We start from the raw sequence: 21,814 nt of genomic DNA on the forward strand, positions 1-21,814 counted from the left end.
CTCACGGTCTCTCCTGCCCGGGCTGGCTTTGAACCGCGATCCTCAGATCTCAGCCTCCTGAGTAGCTAGGATTACAGGCGTGAGCCACCAGCGCCCGGCATAAGTTCTGTTTTTAAAATTGACCATAACTAGAGTACTTCCAGTAAACTTAAATGTGTATTTGCTATTCTGTATAACTGAGAAAAACATCCCATAGATAGTAAGAAATGTTGCTGCAGTGTTATAATATGCATGGTTTTAAAAAACCTTTTTTAGGTTTAGAGGGAAATCATTTTCATGAAAGTCTAGATACAGTAACACATCCTTATTGATGTGTTTATTTTGGTTGGTTGTGGGGCTTGAACTCTGGACCTGGGTACTGTCTCTCAGCTCTTCAGTTCAAGGCTAGTGCTCTACCACTTAAGCCACAGTGCCACATCTGGTTTTCTGGGGGTTAATTGGAGATAAGAGTCTCATGGACTTTCCTGCTGGGGATGGCTTTGAAGTGCAATCCTCAGATCTCAGCCTCCTTAGTAACTAGGATTACAGGGGTGAGCAACTGTCACCTGGCTATTTTTCATTTAAGTATATATTTCCAAAATATTTTTTAAATTGTATTTTTATTTAAGTAGATGTACAAAAAGAGTTACCCCCTCAACAAATCAGTTTATAAGTTAATGCCTCTTGATCAATGTCATTTTTCATCATTCTCTCTAAAACTTATTCTTTTTGCAGCAAGCCTGTGGTTATGAGTTTACCAGCAAGCTACATCGGATGTATACAGATATGAGTGTCAGTGCTGATCTCAACAATAAGTTCAACAACTTTATCAAAAACCAAGACACAGTAATAGATTTGGGAATTAGTTTTCAAATATATGTTCTACAGGTATGAAGTGTTTCCTATGGACATTTACCATCAAACCTAGTGAGGCAAAGAAAGGACTGATAAGGGGACACCGGATTGCATTTGCGTCTGGGAGTGAGGTGTTATCTTAATGGGAAGTTAAGCATGCCTAGGTAGTCCTGCTGTTGAGTTTTTTAAATCAACATTTCATAAATACTTGCTTTCAAGTTAAATGTTGCTCTATTTAAATTTTAACTTCTTTTTTTCTTCTAGGCTGGCGCTTGGCCTCTTACTCAAGCTCCTTCATCTACATTTGCAATTCCCCAGGAATTAGAAAAAAGTGTACAGATGGTAAGTTTGAAGGGAAAAAGACTCATAAGCCATACAAGTGTTAGTAATTGGTTTTATATGGGTATGTGTGTTTGTTTATTGGGGTGCTTTCTTGGTTTGGTTGTGTTTTTTGGTACAGAGCTCATTCACTGAGTTAAGCGACAACCCAGGTAACTTCCCAAGTAAATTTGCATATTCTTTCATTTTCAATATTTTCCTCAAGGACTCCTATGATAGAAAGGCATTTACAAGTTACAATATGTTTGTTCCTTAATTCTTTGCACATGCTGTCAATGCTACAGTGCTAAGCTACATGTCCAGGCCTCTTCCTGAGCAGGAAGAATATACATTATTGTAGTGATTAATACTAAAACTAAAATGCTGAGGGTGTGATAGAGTTCTTTGTCAAAGGGTATCTATTATTCTTAGTAAATCTTTTTCTAAGCAGTTTGCTTTTTTGTTGTTGTTTACTTTTTGTGTTACTAAGCTTTGACTCAGAGTTTCAGGCTTGATAGGCATGGAATCTATATGATTTGAGCTACATCCCAACCCCTTTTGGCTGGTTATTCTTTTGGTTGTGGGTTTGTTATTTATTTGTTTTTCCCCTGTGCTGGTACTGGGGCTTGACTCAAGGGCATCGTTATTATTCATTAGCTTTTTTTTTTTTTTTTTGTCAATCGTGGAGCTTGAACTCTGGGCCTGGGCACTGTCCCTGAGCTCTTCAGCTCAAGGCTAGCACTCTACCACTTTGGAGATAAGAGTCTTGTGGAGTTTACTGCCTGGGCTGGCTTTGAAGTGTGCTCCTCAGATCTCAGCCTCCTGGCGCTTTATTTTTAACCTTTTTGTTTGAGTCTGGTACTCTACGACTTGAGCTACAGCTCCACTTCCGGCTTTTTGGTGGCCAATTGGAGATAAAAGTCTCACAGACTGGGCTGGGAAGGTGGCTCTGTGGTAGAGTGCTTGCTTTGCATGCCTGAGGCCCTGGGTTGGATTCCTCAGCACCACATAAACAAAAAGAAAAAAAAAAGCCAGAAGTGGCACTGTGGCTCAAGTGGTAGGGCGCTAGCCTTGAGCTGAAGAGCTGAGGGACAGCGCCCAGGCCCAGAGTTCAGGCCCCACGACCGGACCCAAAACAAAAGTCTCACGGACTTAACTGTCTCACCTGGCTTCAATCCACAATCCTTAAATCTCAGCTGGGATTAGCCACCAGTGCCTAGTTTGTTACACCTATGTCAGACCCTTTTTGTTTTCCCTGCCCTGGGACTTGAACTCATGGACTGGGCACTGTCCATGAGCTTATTTTACTCAAGGTGAGCACTCCATTTTCTGCCATTTGGTAGGTTATTGGAGATCAGAGTCACATGGACTTTCCTGCTTGGACTAGCTGTGGACTGCGATTCTCAGGTCTCAGCCTCCTGAGTAGCTAGGATTACAGGTGTGAGCCACTAGTGCACAGCTCTGTTCACTTTATTTTTTACGCCAGTTCTGAGGCCTGAACTCAGAGCCTCTTGCCCTTGGCTTTCATTTTTGTGTGTGTGTGTGTGGATGGGTCAGTCATGGGGCTTGAACTCAGGGCCTGGTGCTGTCCCTGAGCTCTTTTGTTGAAGGCTAGCACTCTACCACAGTCCCCTTCCGGTTTCCTGCTGGTTTCCAGGCCTTTTTTGCCTGGGCTCGTTTTGAACCATGATTCTTAGATCTCAGCTTCTTGAGTAGCTGGGATTACAGATATGAGCCATCAGCATCCAACTGAATCTTGGCTTTCTTATTTATGTTTGACATGCTACCACTTGGATCACACCTCCAGTCCAGCATTTTGTTCATTAGTCGTAGATGATGTCTCCAATTGACCTTTCTGCTTGGGCTTGCATTGAACCAAGATTTTTGTTGTTGTTGGCTGTGGGAACCAGGAGCTGTCCCTGAGCTCTTTTGCTCAAGGTAAACACTCTTACTTTTAGATGAAGTAGTACTAGCCAAAGTGCCCCTTCTGGTTTTCTGGTGGTTAATTGGAGATAAGAATTTCTTGGACTCTCTAGTCTGTGCTGGCTTTTGAACTTCAGTGCTCAGATCTCAGCCTCCTGAGTAGCTAGGATTATAAGCATGAGCCACCAGGGCCTGGCTTGAACCAGGATTCTCTGGGTCTCAGCCTCTCCTAAGTAGGATTACAGGCATTGGCAACCAACTCCCAATTTAGCCTATTTTTTCTGGATTTTTAAAAAATAATATTCAGATTAAGTGATCACATAAATTTCACAATATTGTAGGATAGTGATACTTAAAGTCACAAACACATTTTAACCTTCACACGGCAAATTGTCATTATCTTGGTCTATAAAGTTCTATAAGCTTTGACAATACAACTTATTTCTTTCCTTTTGGGTGATATGTACATTTCTTTCCTTTTGCTTAGTGTTAGCTGTTCCCTCTTTCCCTCTCATTCCTTCCCCTTATTTATTTTAAAATGAGAAATTTAGCCAACTTGTATTTCTCTCTAATAAAATTTGATAATGAGATTACTGATTGCTAGAGCAAAGCCTTACAACTTGGAATTATCAAATAAGTCATCAATAATCCCATTTGGAGCTGTGTTGAAACCAATAGGACCTGGGACAAGGCAGTAAAAGAGACTGGACTAGGGGCCCTGTAGCCTTCAGCCAACTTCAGATCCCAGTGTTCTACTAACCAGAGTTTTTATTGCATTTCAAATAGGGAAGTATGTGCAAAAAGTAAGGTATAAGCATCAACAAGTGACAACATTTTAAAGATAGTTACTCATTTTTAAACTTTTATTTTGCTTTTATCCCCCAATTAATTTTCAGGGGTTATTGATAAAATTTTAAATGTAAAATTCTGAATTGTAAATTATGACAATTGGATTTTATTGCTACTCTAGGGTTATTAGTCAAAGAGACTTCTAGGACCCTCTGCAACATGTCTTGATTGGCTTGTTTGCTTAAGAACCATGCAAAACATCTTAAATATCCCAGGTGCCAGTCATCGCCTATTAATCACGCAAAGGGTTTGGTGGATGTGCTGGTGGAGGATGCTGTGCCAGTGGAAGGTAGAGATACTCAACTATTGAACTTCCCAGGACAAGCTAAGCTTGGACTAATCTGCTGAGGGTGGTTGAGCCTCCTGATTAGATCTGTAAACTTGGGGTGTAAGGACGATACATGGTATAGCTGCTAGGTCAAGTGTTGTTTTATTTAAACTTCTTAAAAATACAAAAGGTAAAATTTCAGAGAGAAAGCTTTAGTAGGTATGTTTGAACACCATACTAAAACTATATCCTATCTCTGAACTGTGATGTGATACAGTTTTTTCTTTTTGTTTTCAGTTTTATAAAGAAATCTTGAGGGTTTTTGTTTTGCTTTTTTCTTTGCTAGTCCTGAGGCTTGAACTCAATGCCTGGGCATTGTCCCTGAACTTTTTTTGCTCAAGGCTAGTGCTCTGCCACTTCTTGGGAGTTTTAGGGACTTTTTTGTATAGGCTGACTTTGAACCACAATCCTCAGATCCTAGCCTACTGAGTAGCTAGGCTTATAGGCATGAGCCACAGGTACTTGGCAGCAATGTAGTTTTTATAAAAAGTATTTTTTTACTTTTTATTTTCCTACATATACTACTGTATACTGGCTCTTTTTTTTAGGGTGAAGGAGAACAGTGGTGATGGGGCCCTGTGCTATCTCCTTAAAAACTGTGAACTGTGTCCTATTAAGACTTCATCCTGCCTGACTGGAGGTATGGCTCTAGTGGTAGAGCACCTTGCTAGAAAGTGTGAGGCCTTGAGTTCATTCTCTGGTTCCTCCAAATGAAACTTCTGTTGCATACCCACACATTCAATCCAGAGAAGCTTTTAAAATGTTACAACTACATTAAGGAATGTTAAATTTAATTATTCATGAGAATAGCAACAAACGAGTATCCCCCGCAAAAAGTACTCTGAACTTCAAGGCTTTTTAAAAAAAAATTATTAAATCATAGGCAGCCACATATAATAATCAACTTGTCACTTTGGCAAAGGGTAAGGGATGAGCAATGAAGATATGGTTTATATTTTCATGCCAAATGTATAGTTTTGTTTTTAGTCAGGAAGTAGGATTTATAAAGCCAAATTAACATCAAATGATGTCATACTGAATTTATACAATAAAATTAGATTTGTAAATGTTGTGGTATTATGGAAAAACTACAAGGTCTGATGAAAAAAGCTAGGATAGATCACTGACATGCAGTTGCCATTTCCCACAAAACAAAAATAATTCAGGAAGATAAATTATCTACAGTGTGTCTGTTTGCTTTTGGGTGCCAAGTTACCCTGCCCTTTTTTTTTTTTGTCTAGAGCAGCCACTAGGATTCTGGGCTTCCAGGAACCTTTGGTCTAAGCCTTCAGGTTTACTGGGGACTATAAGTACACACCAGCACATTTGGCCACTCTTATCATGTTTGTAATTGATTTCAATGTGTATGTACAAATAAGGACCTCTATAATCAAGGCGCTCCTATCCCAGGCATAGAGCATTAATGTGATTTTGTGAAGATTGCTGGTTGTTTTAAAACTGTGTGCCAGTACAATCAGGAAAATTTGGGAAGCCAGGCACCTGTGGCTCATGCCTGTAATCCTAGCTACTCAGGAGGCTGAGATCTGAGGATCGAGGTTCAAAGCCAGATCAGGCAGGAAAGTCCGTGAAACTCTTATCTCCAATAAGCCACCAGAAAAACGGAAGTGGCGCTGTAGCTCAAGTGGTAGAGTGCTAGCCTTGAGCTGAAGAGCTGAGGGACAGAGCTCAGAGTTCAAAGCCCATGACCGACAAAGAAAAAAAAAAAAGAAAATTTGGGATAATACTCCTTATGATCTTGGTCAGGGACTACAGACATTTTCTTACCTGTAAGTTGACAAGGTATAGTAAATGGAAGTGTCATGAACATACCTTTGCAGTATGCTGATAACTAGGTAAGTTATATACAAGCTGAACACAATTTTCTTTTCTTTCTTTTTTTTGCAGTTTGAATTATTTTATAGCCAGCATTTCAGTGGAAGGAAACTTACATGGTTACATTATCTCTGTACAGGTAAAATGCATTTAATTATAATTGATTTGATGAAATTTATACTTGTGTTTATTTCCTATAGCCTAATTATAAGTATAGTCTTTTCTTCTCCATCTGCCTTTACCATAGAAGCAATAAGTAATGACATTCAGTTACAGCATTTTTCTTCAGTGTATTTTAAACTGTGCTGCTTTTTATTTGGTCGGTTGTGGGGCTTGAACCCAGGGCCTAGGTGCTGTCCCTAAGCCTCTTTATGCTCACAGCTACCACTCTACAATTTGAGCCACATCACCACTTCAGTTTTTGAGTCTCAGAGGGAATTATTATTGTTATTTTTGCAATCGTGGGGCTTGAACTACCAGTGCCCTGCACAAACCACTCTTTATTGGCGTTAAAAATTTATTTGGGCCAGGCACCAGTGGCTCATGCCTGTAATCCTAGCTACTCAGGAAGCTGAGATTTGAGGATCATGGTTGAAAGCCAGCTGGGGCAGGAAAGTCCCTGAGACTCTTATCTCCAATAAACCACCAGAAAACCGAAAGTGGTGCTGTGGCTCAAGCAGTCGCCTTGAGCTGAAGAGCCCAGGGACAGCGCCCAGGCCCAGAGTTCAAGCCACACAAAAATTATTTGGAAATAGAGACTTAATGGGTCACATACTCCTACAAGCCAAGTGTCTAAATAGTCTGTGTATCTTCGGAAGTTTGAACAACTATTATTGTATCATAGAGAGACAAAGCCATTGGGATTTTGTCATACTATAATGAACTGCAGTAGTAAATACTTTTTTCCAAGGAAGTTCCCACTTCACAAGTTTCCAATTTGAGAAACCCTAGTCATATTCTGGTAACTTATTTATTTTTTCTGCAGTAGTAGGTCCATGTTTTGACAGTAGATTTAACACTCCCCTCCCCCCTCCTTTTTTTTTTTTTTAATCGGTCGTGGGCCTGAACTCTGGGCCTGGGCGCTGTCCCTCAGCTCTTCAGCTCAAGGCTAGCACTCTACCACTTGAGTCACAGTGCCACTTGCGGCTTTTTTTGCTTATGTGGTGCTGAGGAATCGAACCCAGGGCCTCATGCATGTAAGACAAGCACTCTACCACTGAGCCACCTTCCCAGCCCCTCTCTCTTTTTTTTTTTTTCCTGTGCTGATTCTCAGGCTTAAAATCAGAGCCTAGGTGCTGTCCCTGAGCTTTTGTGCTCAAGGCTAGCCCTTTTTTTTTTTTTTTTTTTCGCCACTTCTGGTTTTCTGATGGTTTATTCGAGATCAGCTCTTCAGCTCAAGTCGAGTGCTCTAGCACTTGAGCTACAGCGCCACTTCTGGTTTTCTGATGGTTTATTCGAAATAGGAGTCTCATGGTCTTTCCTGTCCGGGCTGGCTTTGAACCCAAATCCCCAAATCTCAGCCACCTGAGTAGCTAGGATTACAGGCGTGAGCCACTAGCCCGGTAAGGCTAGCGCTTTACCACTTGAGCTACTTATCCACTTCCAGCTTTTTGCTGCTTACTTGGAGATAAGAGGGTCACCGATTTTCCTACATGGTCTGGCTTTGAACCTTGATCCTCAGATTTCAATCTCCTGAGTAGCTAGGAGGTGCCCAACTATTCTTTACCAAACTTCAAAAAGTACAGTTAAGATTACTTGTAATCTTCTTGCCTTAGCTTCCCAAGTGTTGGGAATACAAGTAAGTGGGGTAGGGAACAGTGGGTGGGAGGATGGCAAGCTGGCAAGCTAGAGAAGCTTAGTGAGAATTTGGTGTTTTGTTGAATTTAATTTGCTTGTATGCTTCCTATCTATCTTTTTTTTTTTTTTTGGTCCAGTCGTGGGGCCTGAACTCTGGGCCTGGGCACTGTCCCTCAGCTCTTCAGCTCAAGGCTAGCGCTCTACCACTTGAGCCACAGCGCCACTTCCAGCTTTTTTCTTTTTCTTATGTGGTGCTGAGGAATTGAACCCAGGGCCTCATGCATGCAAGGCAAGCTCTCTACCACTGAGCCACCTTCCCAGCCCCCTGAGTATCTATGTTGTAGAATTAAATTCTGATTATTCTTATTACTTCAACAATAATTACTATGTCTCAACTTTCAATGCTTAAGTAATTGTATATAGCACAAAGGAATTTATGCATATAGTTTTAGCTCATTGCTTACTAGGTTTCTAACCTTGAGTAAGTCACTTCTGTGTCTGGTTCCTCATATAATCATTTACCAACAGAACATTTTCAGTGTCTCACGAAATTTTTGTCTCACTAAACTCTTTGTCTCTGAAGAAGATAGAAAAGTAAGTAGTAATAGCACAATGTTTTATTGTTGTATATGATAAGAGGCAGGCCTAACTTGGTCCAGGGTCACACAGAATGGTGGTGGCAAACAGTACCAAGGAGGATCCCAAGCACTGGTGGTTCATACCTGTAATCGTAGTTACTCAGGAGGCTGAGATCTGAGGATCAGCGTTCAAAGTGTCCTGGACAGTAAAGTCCAGAGGACTTTTATCTCCAATTATCCACTGAAAAGGCTGGAAATGGAGATTTGGATCAAGTGGTAGAACATTAGCCTTGAGCACAAAAGCTCAAGGACAGTGCCCAGATCCTGAGTTCAAGCCCCAGGACCAGCACAAAAACAATAACAAAAAAAATCCAAAAAGAAATAGTACTAAGAAGGAAAGGCTTCTTGGTAGATAACTTCTAAACCATTTACCAGAACCAACAGGACTGATGACAGGGAAGGAGAGGTTGGACTATGTATTAGTAATGAGTAGAAGCCTTTTCAGAAATGAGCAATCTAGGGGCTGGGAAGGTGGCTCAGTGGTAGAGAGCTTGCCTTGCATGCCTGAGGCCCTGGGTTTCCTCAGCACCACATAAGCAAAAAGAAAAAAGCCGGAAGTGGCACTGTGGCTCAAGTGGTAGAGCTAGCCTTGAGCTGAAGAGCTGAGGGACAGGGCCCAGGCCCCAGTTCAGGGCCCCCCAACCGGCCCCCCCCCCCAAAAAAAAAAGAAATGAACAATCTACAATATCAGAGGAGCAGATAGGGAGAGAAGACCTGGAAATTCCACCGGATTATGACTAGGCACTTTGGTCAAAATTACTCTTAGAGAACAACTTGGTGGGCAGATACAGATACCTGTTGAAGAGATCTTTCCAGACAATAGAGCAGAAACCCCCCTTGCCACAGTACTCAGGCACATTACTTTGAAAAGCCCAGGTTAAATTGTTTTGTAGAGTACTCATTGCTTGAATTAATACTTTTATATTTGTGATGCCTTTGTTTTCTTTTTCCTGTGCATTCTGTGAAGTATGTAGGTCCCAGGATTTGATTATATTTATATTCAGACTTAGTGTTACTGGCAGTAATACTTCCTAGTGCTTGCTTGGGAGTCGGTGGTTCATGCCTGTAATCCTAGTTACTCAGGAGGCAGAGATCTGCAGGATCTCTGGGCAGAAAAGTTTTCCAGACTCCATTTCCAAAATAATGAGCAAAAAAGCATTTATTGCATTGTCTATATTGGCATGTAAACTCAGATTCTTTAACCATGAGACATGGTGAATATGACCATGAATGTAAGGTGCTTACCACCAGATACCTGCATTTTATTTTATTTTTTTTGGTCCATTGTGAGGCTTGAACTCTGGGCTTGGGTGCCGTCCTTGCACTCTTCAGCTCAAGGCGAGCGCTCTACTGCTTGAGCTACAGCACCGCTTCCAGTATTCGAGTGGTTTATTGGATATAAGAGTTTCATGGACTTTGCTGCCCAGGCTGGCTTTGAACCGTGATCCTCAGATCTCAGCCTCCTGAGTAGGTAGGATTATAGGCATGAGCCACCGGCTTCCGGCTGATACCTGCATTTTAAAAAGTCCTCTTTCTTTGTTTCAGTTAGGGAATCTGAGTCAGACATCACATATAAATACCCTGTTCCAGGAACAGGCTTACCTAATGTATCCTTGACTGGCTCAGGTATTTTGCTACTGGTTGGGAATGGCAATATCTATCATTGCTTAAACGTTATTTAGGTGACAGATAATCTGTAAGGAAGCTCTGTAAGAGCAGGGAGATGACATGAGGAGTGCCTTGAAACTTGCAAAAATTAGACTAGTTATTTGCATCTTGAACTGTGTACCTGTGCACATGTGTACTTGTATTAGGACTTGTCTCATATGGACATTTTATGCTCATGGCTGGCTCACTACCACTTGAGCCACACTTCTACTTCCAGCTTTTTACTGGGTAGTTGGAGATACAAGTTTCATGGATTTGTCTGCTCTGCCCTATCTTTTTTTTGCCAGTCCTGGGGCTTGAGCTCAGGTCTAGGTACTAGCCCCGAGCTTCTCTGTGCTCAAGCCTAGCACTCTACTGCTTGAGCCACAGCACCACTTCTGGCTTTTTTCTGGGTAATTTTATTGAGATAATAGTTTCATGGATTTTCCTGCCTGGGCTGACTTGGAACCATGACCCACATATTTCAGTCCCCTGAAAAGCTAGGATTACAAGTGTGAGCCAACAGTGCACAGCTGTCTGCTGTATAGAAGGAGGTTTCAATTGAGCATGTGAATGTATGAGTATAATACATCTTGATCAGTGTCACCCCCTCCTTGTTCTCCACCATCTCCTATTTTTCTTTTCATGTCTTTTGTCATAGCAAGTTAAGTTAGCACTCTTATCATTTCCATTTTGTGTTTCCCTGGCAGTATTTAAGTGACTCATTCAGGTTGGGGGTTTCCTAGCTGTGTGCTGATGGGGGTGGGAGGAGCTCCCATTTCTGATCCATGAAAACTTATTGAAAAACAGTATGAAAAGACACAATAGATATTTCTTCCTATTTAAGGACTGTAGAATGAACTTAATGCTAGACAAATGTCACTTTGGTCTGTTGTTGCATCATGACCTAACACTGGGTTCTGTGGGGAAGAAAACTCATTTCTGTGCCTAATGCATAGTAGTGTATTTCTCTGGTGCGCCCTGCTACGGGTGCTCTGGAGGCACCTGGGCACTTGCTGCTTAGTTAGACTTCTTTCCTACATGTAATTGAGTAGGCGTTACAGAAATGTTAAAATGCAATCTGTATGTCTTGCTTCTTACCACATTTTCCAAACTTGTAATGATAATTTTTTTTTTTTTTTTTTGTCAGTCGTGGGGCCTGAACTCTGGGCCTGGGCACTGTCCCTCAGCTCTTCAGCTCAAGGCTAGCGCTCTACCACTTGAGCCACAGCGCCACTTCTGGCTTTTTTTGCTTATGTGGTGCTGAGGAATCGAACCCAGGGCCTCATGCATGCAAGGCAAGCACTCTACCACTGAGCCACCTTCCCAGCCCTAAAATACAGCTTCTTTGAGTTAAAATGAAGAGTTTAAAAATCAAATCTTGCCAGGTGCTGGTGGCTCATGCCTGTAGTCCTAGCTACTCAGGAGGCTGAGATCTGAGGATTATGGTTCAAAGCCAGCCTGGGCAAGAAAGTCTGTGAGACTCTTTATCTCTAATTAACCACCAGAAAACTGGAAGTGGCGTTTTGGCTCAAGGGGTAGAGCGCTTACCTTGAGCTGAAGAGCTGAGGAATAGTGCCCAGGCCCAGAGTTCAAGCCTCATGACCGACCAAATCTCATGCTGGTTTAATTTATATTCTATTAAATAGTCCAGTGACACAGGCTCTGTGTATATATTTGTGTGTGTGCACATGCACGTGCATGTGTTGTAATCAATAACCACAACTTCACCCTTTACGAAGTTGATTTTTTTTTTTTTAATGCTGGTCCTGGGACTTGAACTTTGGGCCTGGGCACTATTGCTGAGCTGCTTTTGCTTAAGGCTAGCTAGCACTCTACCATTTGAGCCACAGCTCCACTTTGGATTTTTGGTGGTTAATTGAAGATAAGAGATCCACTAGCTTTCCTGCCTGGGCTGGCTTTAAACTTTGATCCTCAGATCTCAGTCTCCTGAGTAGGATTACAGGTGTGAGCCATTGGAACCCAGTTCTTTGATCTTTTTAGTGTTTTAGAAGGTGTACATAGTTGTGATCCTGTTTGCTACAAGTTTTCCATGTGGTAAGGTCATGCAGCTGTCTCCATGGGAAGCTGCACATTAGTGGAATAACTAAAACCTGCTTATTTTCCTGCTCCCATGGTAGTTTAAAATCTAGAATATTTTTGTAATACTGGACAAAAGAATGGGTCCACCCATTTGTCTCTCCTTCTTGTTTGCCTCTAAAGTTGGAGATGAGAAAATTACATATGATGACATACCATTGTTAAATTTTGGCAGAATTATAGCTTAGACAATGTCCCAGAAGCATTTTCCAGTGTACACCTCCCATATGCTTGAGCTTTGTTCAGATCCAACCAGGTAGAAAAAGGTCTGGTTACAAGGCATTACTATTGGCAAACGATCATCTCCCTTGTCTGTCTTCTACCTTGTTTAGCATTGTTCCTGCCTAAGACTTATTAGTGTAACTTTCTTTTTAGGGTTTATACATTGTTTCTGCCCACTGGCAAAGATAGGATAGGTTAACTGTTTTACTGTATACTCAAAACTAGTAACATTCCTACATCCTGCAATCCAAAACACCACCGAATAATCCTTCTCTTGTTCAGAAAAACATGCTGAAATAACTTATGTAATTTTGAAATATTTCTTTGAATAGATGGCTTACTGTCTTAATTTTTATTTAAATTGTAGGTGAAGTTAAAATGAACTATTTGGGCAAACCATATGTTGCCATGGTTACAACATACCAAATGGCAGTTCTTCTTGCCTTTAACAACAGTGAAACTGTCAGCTATAAAGAGCTTCAAGACAGCACACAGATGAATGAAAAGGAGCTGACCAAAACAATCAAATCATTACTAGATGTGAAAATGATTAACCATGACTCAGAAAAGGTATGTGGTAGTTTTCCCGAGGAATTTTAAGCATCAATAGAAAAACTTTTTCATGGAATCTTTGTAGTAAAAACAAAAACGGGGGGGCGGGTGGAGGGTAATTTGTCCTTTTTTTTTTTGGTTGGTCTTGAGGCCTGAACTCTGGGCCTGGGCGCTATCCCTCAGCTCTTCAGCTCAAGGCGAGTTCTCTACCACTTGAGCCACAGCACCACTTCAGGCTTTTTTCTTTTTTCTTATGTGGTGCTGAGGAATCGAACCCAGGGCCTCATGCATGCAAGGCAAGCACTCTACCACTGAGCCACCTTCCCAACCTTATCCTTTGTGCTTTGGAAGGTGTGTGAATCAGCTATAGTTCTACCAGCTAGAGCTTCTGGAGTCAAAGAGAGCACTGCCTAAGTGCCTCTACTGGTTTCATTTATTTGTCCTACACTAGGATAGCTGACTGAAAACTTGTAAAAGGATCACTACCTAAAGATTCTGGGGATTTTAAACTAGCCTCTCCCTCCACCCCCTGTTGTTTCCTCCATGTATTTAGTTGTTAAATAAGGTCCACATGTGCACATATTTTTCACGTGGGGTTCCATGCCAGATACTCTCAAGAACCTTAATGTTTGGTTATAGTTAATCACCATGTATTTTTTAATAGCCTTCATAAGTATAACAAGCCAATTTTGTATTTCTTCTTTTCTTTGTGACTCTTTTTCTAGCAACAAGTTGTTGTTGTATGTCTCACTGCTAAGTGATTTAAAAAACAAATGTGGGATGGATAATTTCAGATTATTGTACTTATAAGAAAAGATTCTTTTGATCCTTTTCTGGTTCATAAGCGTGATGATTGGGTTCTCAAGCACTTGTGTGATTTGTGCCTCCCTCTGAATCTTATTATGATGCGGGCACATTACCCATCTGACGTAAAGGTCCGGTCGTGGGGCCTGAACTCTGGGCCTGGGTGCTGTCCCCCAGCTCTTAAGCTCAAGGCTAGCCTTCTACCACTTGAGCCACAGCACCACTTCCGGCTTTTTTTTTTCCTGCTTATGTGGTGCTGAGGAATTGAACCCAGGGCCTCATGCATGCAAGGCAAGCGCTCTACCACTGAGCCACCTTCCCAGCCCAAGAAAAGATTCTTATAAGTGATGTTTCATTTAATTTTTTTTTGTAGTGAAGATGATATGGGAGTTTACTTGGAAAGGAATAGGCTTTGAATAGACAAAGTAGGTCATTTTAGGGAGAGAATGACCGTTTCCCTTTTTAAAATTTTTATTTATTTATTTATTTATTTTTGGGTGCTGATCTTGGGTCTTGAACTCAGGTGCCTAGGCACTGTCCATGAGTTTCCTTTGTTCAAAGCTAGTGCTCTACCACTTGAGCCACAGTTCCACTTCTGTTTTTTTTGGTGCTTAATTGGAATTATCATGGACTTTCTTGCCTGGCTGGCTTTGAACTGCAATCCTCAGCTCTCAGCCTCCTAAATTGCTAGGATTACAGGCATGAGCCTGTTTCATTTTTATTGAGAAGATGATTGATTTTCTCATTTATTCATTTTTCTCAGCATTCCTTTTTTTTAGCCTTAATGGAAAAACTGTAGATTGCAAAAGTCTTTTCTTAACTTAAAATTTCTTTTAATTTTCTTCATTTTGAGAAATTATTTTCTGTCTTCAAATCTTAGCAGAATATTAAGTTCTTAATGTTGATATCTTAGTTATTAAAATTGGTTCATTTTATTGTTTAACAACTAAGTGCTTTATCTTAAAACATAGTTTTGCCCAGATATTTACAAAAGACAATATAGAGTGCTTTCTTGTACTTTTCCTTACTAGAATTTCTTCGGTTATCTCTGAGAATTGATCCATCAGGCATGTGCTTCTTAATTAATCCTGCTGGTAGAGAAATTCTGCTGCAATAAGTCTGCCTTATTTGCAGATTAATTACATGCGTTTTGAACAAGCACCATTAAAAATAGTAAGAAACTTAAGAAGATGATAAAAATTTCAAAGAGCAGAAAATTCCAATTCCCACTCCTGTATCACATGGCTCGGTATGCAGAGAAGCTCTGTCAGTTATTGTCAGGTGTTTAAATCATGGTATGAGCTGCTGGGTGTTTCCCAAATAGCACGTGGTACCTACAAAGCAAGGTAGAAGTGAATGTGTTTTATTGAAGTGCTGAACTGCAAATCTGAGATTTGTTGATAGGTACAGTGTTCTTAGGAGAAACTGGGTGATATTACATGAAAAATGAGTTCAGCATGATCTGTGCATCGCAAGCATTGTAGGGTTTTCCCCCACCTCACTTTCCAGTGAAACACATACTGGTATAAACTAAGGGGTGATATAAGAGGCTTTTTTTTTTTTTGGCCAGTTCTGGAGCTTGAATTCAGGGCTGGACTCTGTCCCTGAACCTCTTTGTGCTCAAGGATAGCACTCTACCACTTGAGCCACAGAGCCACTTTCAGCTTTTTCTGAATAGTTTATTGGAGATAAGAGTTTCACAGACTTTCCTGCCTGGGCTGACTTTGAACCACGATCCTCAGATCTCAGCTTCCTGAGTAGCTAGGATTACAGGTGTGCACTGGCACCCAGCTATGAGACTTTCTTAAACCTGTGGCAGAAATTGTTGTTCTAAAGAACAAATAAACCATGACTGGAGGGTCAGTCTCATCATACGAGGGTCATGGAGCATTAGTGCTTTGTGCTATTAGAAACAGAGCTCTCTTCTCGTCAGGAGATCTTCCTATCTTCACCCTCTGCAGTCCTGGGGACCCAGAAATATTTTGTTACTGCAGCATTTTTCTTCAGTGAATATATATCTTTTTGGTAATTATTTAAATTGGCTTATATGCATTATGAGAAGGGTCCATTGTTACAGCTTTACATGTTTACACTGTATTCCAATCCATTGCATCCCTCATTGTCTCCCTCCTCTAAAAAATAGCATCCCCCAAAGGTTTCTTTATTCCATTTCAAAAAATGGAACAAGATTGGTTGGTGTTTTTTCAAAACAGGGCAATAGAAAAGTTGTAAGCCTTGATATTTTATAAAAATTATAATGTTAAATCCTATTCACTTTAATAAGCAAAGGTAGTGAAATTGCTTTAAAGTATATTTAGATGTATTTCAGTAGTTGTATAAAGGAGTTACAATTGAACCAATCAGTTTTTGATTGTAATACATCTTGATCAATGTCATCCCTTTCATCCTTCCCCATCCCTCCCAAATGGAATTGCTTTTTGCTTGTTTATTAAGCAGAAAATGATTACTTCTACTGAAATTGAATATCTTCATAATGTTAGAGATGATGAGTTTAGTTTTATGCTTGATCATTTTATATATGCAGTAAATTCTTTTTGTAAATGTATTTTTAAATTTAGGAAGACATCGATGCAGACTCTTCATTTTCATTAAATATGAACTTCAGCAGTAAAAGAACAAAATTTAAAATTACTACATCAATGCAGAAAGACACACCACAGGCAAGTGCTTTTGAATGCTTTTTGTTTTAGAAATATTTAAACATTGAACTTTATAACTTTCTAAGTCCAGTTTATGCTGAAATGATACAAAGTTTTGTATATGCAGATTAATAATATGGTGCATCTATGCTGGTTGCTGGTTTATTCTTTGTATTTGGCAACCTTGATGTAAGTAGAAATCTTTGCCAGTGATGTAGTTTTTAAAAAGGAATAATTTGGGCTGGCCCCCGTGGTTCACACCTGTAATTCTACATACTCAAATTGGTAAGATTTTAGGATTGCTGTTTAAAGCCATCCTGGGCAGGAAAATCTGTGAGACTTTCGCTTCCAATTAACCACCAAAAAATAAAAGCTGGAAGTAAAGCTGTAGCTCAAGCGGTAGAGTGCTAGGCTCTGAGAGAGGAGAAGAGAAAGAGGAAGGGAGGAAGAGAAGAAGGAAGGAAAGGAGGGAGGGAAGGAAGAAAAAAGAGCGAGGTTCTCAGTGACAACCCAGGACAAGCACTAAAAACAAAAAACAAAAGGAGTCGATGAGCTGGTGTGAGTAGTTCTTGATTCTTTTAGTTTGGCAGAGATTATTGCTTTGGTGGGGGACAGATTGTGCCATTGGCTCCTGTGTTCAGTCCCGAATCTCAAGGTAGAATATGAAGGTATATTAAATATCATTCTCTTTCCAAGAACTTATTGTCCTGCAAGAGAAAATACTTGTGCATTCATTACTGTGAACTTTGAACTCTACAGTGATTCTGCAAGCTAAAAAATAACAATCAGTATGCATGGATTGGATTAGGCCCAAAAGCTCTCATGGGATCCCTGCTCCTATTCCTCTGCCTTGCTTTTCTGTGCTTCTCAGCTTTGTGGAGATAGCTTATTTCTGTCCCATTCTTCCTGGTAGCAGCTCTGAGCCAGACAGAACTCAGTCCCGCATAGCCCCAGCCAGTTTGCACTCAGGACCTGTCACTGCACTTGCTGTAATCATATCTAACAGCATTGTGACACAGTTTGTAATCATTGATAGGTCTTGAAATTTATTGTTCTTCATTGCTAACATCCTGCTTACTGCCATTTATATTATCCATATAGTTAATTATAGTAGTGTACATTTAAAAATAACCTTCTAATACAAAATAAATGTAACCCAATGTAAACATTGGTTATATGACATTAGACATAGCCTAGTATATAAATATGATCCTCAGTATAGGTTAAAATTTTTTTTTTGGGGGGGGTGTCCGGTTGTGGGGCCTGAACTCTGGGCCTGGGCGCTGTCCTTCAGCTCTTCAGCTCAAGGCTAGCACTCTACCACTTGAGCCACAGCGCCACTTCCGGCTTTTTTCTTTTTTCTTATGTGGTGCTGAGGAATCGAACCCAGGGCCTCAGGCATGCAAGGCAAGCGCTCTACCACTGAGCCACCTTCCCAGCCCCATAGGTTAAAATTTTTATTAACTCACTGATAAATTTAAAAAAGTTCAATGATCCCTCCCCCACAGTATAACCCCTGCTTTCACTGTATTTGATGTCGGTATAATTTGTGGAGGGGAAGGGAAAAAAACAAATTGTTTAAATAGGGATACAGGTGGACCCATTGCAACAATGAGATGTACAAGTCGTTATGTCGAAAACGAACTTTACAACTTTGGTGGGGGGGGGAGGGAGGATTGGGGGAGGATGAGAAGGGGAAACAAAGGAAGCTACAATGCTTGATAAGAAATGTACTCATTATCTTGCCAAGTAATTGTAACCCCTCTGTACAGTATTTTCACATACACAAAAAAAAGTCCACTGAGTGTCTTATCTGCTATTTTTTGTGTATAAAACAGGAAATGGAGCAGACTAGAAGTGCTGTAGATGAGGACCGGAAAATGTATCTCCAGGCTGCTATAGTGCGTATAATGAAAGCACGGAAAGTGCTTCGGCACAATGCCCTTATTCAAGAGGTAAGAAGAGGAAGTCCTCAATACTTAAGGGAGGGGTACTGTTGATGCTAGGAGAACAGTACTCACATACAATTTCAGGGTTTAAAGTAAAATTTGCTTTGGCTTTCATTTAGAGATCTTAACCTAGCCAATTTATTTAATCTCTTGTTTGTTTGTTGTTGGTCATGGGGCTTGAACTCAGGGCCTGGGTGCTATCCCTGAACTCTTCTGCTCAGGGCTAATGCTCTACCACTTTGAGCCACAGTGCCACTGATTTTCTGGTGGATATTTGGAGATATGAATCTCAAGGCTGACTCTCCTGCCCAGCCTACTTCTGTACCATGATCCTCAGATCTCAGCTCCCTAAGTAGCAAGAATTACAGGCCTGAGCCACCAGTGCTGGGCTTTGGTGTTGTTTTTTAATTTATTTTAGTAAGGTTATATTTTCAAATAGAATAAAGTAGGGGAAAATGAGGAAAAAAGAGGAACATTTACTACTCTCAGGATACGTGAATAAAAACTCTCTTGACCAGTTATTGAAGGAAGCAGTCATTTTTTTCTGTATATAATTCCCTGAGCAGTGCAGAGGGCTTGGGATGTAGCAGCTCTTGTGGAAGTGACATTAATAGGGAACAAGTACACACAATTGAAGTACTGTGCAACAAAACATATACCATACAGCATGCACACACCTCCATGGGTATGTGTATAGAAATCTTGATGTACAGATACTGGGAGCTGGTGCTAAAAGGGAATTTAAATTCACAGAATGTTTATTTTGGTATATTAATTTATAGTGTCATGAATTATGCACAGACATTATTTGATTTTGCCATATCTACATTCTGCACTTTTATTCCTTCACAATAAAAGCAATAGAATTTTGTCCCTTACTTTGAACTAAAAATATGTTTTTGACCTTCATGTCAAGCTGACTAGATCTGATTCTCTCTCTCCCTGTACCCTGCCTTGCTTTGTGTAAACAATTTAAGAGTGTCCACAGTACTTACTCACTTGCTGTAGCAGGTTTACTCATTTTATCTTTTCAGTAGCTTAATTAATATAATTTCATACGTATCCTATTGAGCTATAGGCACCAGTGGCTCATGCTTGTAAGCCTAGCTACTTAGGAGGCTGAGATCTAAGGATCACAGTTCAAAGCCAGCTTGGGCAGGAAAGCCTGTAAGACTCTTATCTCCACTTAAGCACCCAAAAAGCTGGAAATGGTAGAGCATTGGCCTTGAACACAAAATCTCATGACAGCCCCCAGGCCCTGAGTTCAAGCCCAGGACTGGTGTGTGTGTGTGTATACACAGACACACACACACATAATCACACAAAATAATAAAACTATTGGATTAGGTCTGTTTGTTGAAACATCTCAAAGCAGTTTGAGCTGCCTTTCAGCTGATTGGTTGGAAGTGGTTAGTTATAGTTGAATAATTTACAGTAGCTTGACTTCCTGTGTCTCTTACTATACAGGTGATTAGTCAATCAAGAGCTAGGTTTAATCCCAGTATCAGCATGATTAAGAAATGTATTGAAGTTCTGATAGACAAACAGTACATTGAGCGCAGCCAAGCATCCGCAGATGAATACAGCTATGTCGCTTGATGCCACTGTCCCCCATGTGGATGTGAGAAGATCATTGCCATCACCATTCGGTGTGTTCCTGTGGGAAAAAGCAGGCCTGTGCCTCCATAATTTGGTCATTTGGCAGCCCCTGTTTTCTGCTGTTTACAACATCACCAGTGCCACGTCATGAGCGTCAAAGAAAATGCCTAGAGATATTTCCAGCTCATGTCATCACGACATTTCTTAAAACTTTATTAAAGAATGAGTGAAGTATTGCTGAAATGTGGAAATTTGGTTGGGTACCATGCTTTTTCTCCCCTTCACGTTTGCAGTTGATGTGTTTTTTTTTTTAATGTATCTTAAAGGACATAAAATAAGAACTTAAATATTGTAATATGACAGATAACCTAATAATTGTATCTACATTAAAATGACAAACATGATATTGCTGCTTGTCAAATAAAAAAATAAAGAAGTAGAATGCCTTTTTTTATGTGGTTGGAATATCAAGTTGGCCACAAAATAATACATATAACTGTTCATGAGTCATCCAAGCAGTGGATGCAATCTTAGTTGCTGTTGTTTTTGTTTTCTCAGTACTGTGGTTTGAACTCAAGGCCTTCTGTTTTGCTAGGCAGTTGCTCTACAACTTGAGCCACACCCCGAGGCCTTTTTGTTCTCACTATTTTTGGACTGGCCTAGCTTGCTGTCCTTTTATTTATACTTCCCACTTAGTTGGGATGATGCACACACCACTATGCCCAGCTTTTATTGGTTCAGTTTTATTGGGGTGTCACCAGCTTTTTGCCCTGGCTGTTCTTCAACCGTGATCCTCCTGATCTCGGCCCCCCCCCAAGTTTGTAGATGTAAGCCATTGAGCTTCCAGTTTTATTTCTTATCCGAGTAGCTTAATTCACTTGGACTTCTGTTAACTCCATGAAAATGTCCTGTCTGCATAAAGATGCATTTAGCACAAACATGCTTTATTTAAAGAGTAGAACAATAATACCCCTGAGTATTTTGCATATTGAAAATATAGTTTCTGGTGCTATGCTATCATAGGAAAGAAGCAGGGGGGAGATAGGTAGTGACCTCAGACCTGGCATAGAAGGAACTTTCCATTCACATTTCATTCACATTTATCTTCTGTGCTCATGAAACATCAGTTCTGACCTAGAATGATAATGCTCACTCTGCCTCCCCCGAGTTGTAGAAAATTCTGTGATTTCACAGTTCTTTCCAGCTCGCCCTCTTTGTCATTTGTCCCCTTCCTTCCCCATTGTTGACAAGCAGGTTCAGTCTGCATGGCACACCACAACAGTGCTCCTTAGGGAGGATGTGAGATTCCATTACTTCATTTGGTCCACATCAGCAGACATGTTGAACACTTTGTTTGATCATGTTTCTATCTGCCCACAGTCCTCATAGCTTTACAGGGTTTTTTCTAACCTGGAATAAAGCGTATCTCACAACTATTTCACTTATGATACTTTTGTTTGTATCTTTAACAGATAGGCCTTATGAAAAACCAAACTACAACTATTCCCAGCAAATAAAGAATAATTACTTGACGTCATCTCACGTGGTTCATATTTAAATTTCTCTCGCTGTTGAAAAATGGGTTTTTATGATTGGTTTATTCAATTGCACTTTTTCTAACTTTGTCTCTTTTTTTAAGTGTTTTAAAAATTACTGAATTTATAATGACTTACTTGCTGTATTTCTTGCTTTACCTTTCCACCTGGAGAAGAAACAATGGCCAACCATATGATATTGTACATCCACTGTGAAAAAAGCAAA

At 40.4% G+C, this 21,814-nt stretch overlaps 1 protein-coding gene across 1 annotated transcript in view; it reads left to right on the plus strand.

Annotated features, from left to right (window-relative positions):
• Window positions 1–21,585, plus strand: part of Cul2 (cullin 2) — a 119,256-nt gene extending 97,671 nt beyond the window's left edge. Inside the window, exons 11-17 of the mRNA XM_013009237.1 lie at window positions 715–867; window positions 1,099–1,176; window positions 6,158–6,224; window positions 12,857–13,059; window positions 16,425–16,526; window positions 18,344–18,460; window positions 19,922–21,585. Of these exons, the coding sequence (XP_012864691.1) occupies window positions 715–867; window positions 1,099–1,176; window positions 6,158–6,224; window positions 12,857–13,059; window positions 16,425–16,526; window positions 18,344–18,460; window positions 19,922–20,053 (852 nt within the window). The 3' untranslated portion in view covers window positions 20,054–21,585. The remainder of the gene's footprint in view (window positions 1–714; window positions 868–1,098; window positions 1,177–6,157; window positions 6,225–12,856; window positions 13,060–16,424; window positions 16,527–18,343; window positions 18,461–19,921) is intronic.
• The last annotated feature ends 229 nt before the right edge of the window (window positions 21,586–21,814 follow it).

The sequence above is a fragment of the Dipodomys ordii genome, unplaced genomic scaffold, assembly GCF_000151885.1.
Source record: "Dipodomys ordii isolate 6190 unplaced genomic scaffold, Dord_2.0 Scaffold9, whole genome shotgun sequence".
Lineage (NCBI taxonomy): Eukaryota > Metazoa > Chordata > Mammalia > Rodentia > Heteromyidae > Dipodomys > Dipodomys ordii.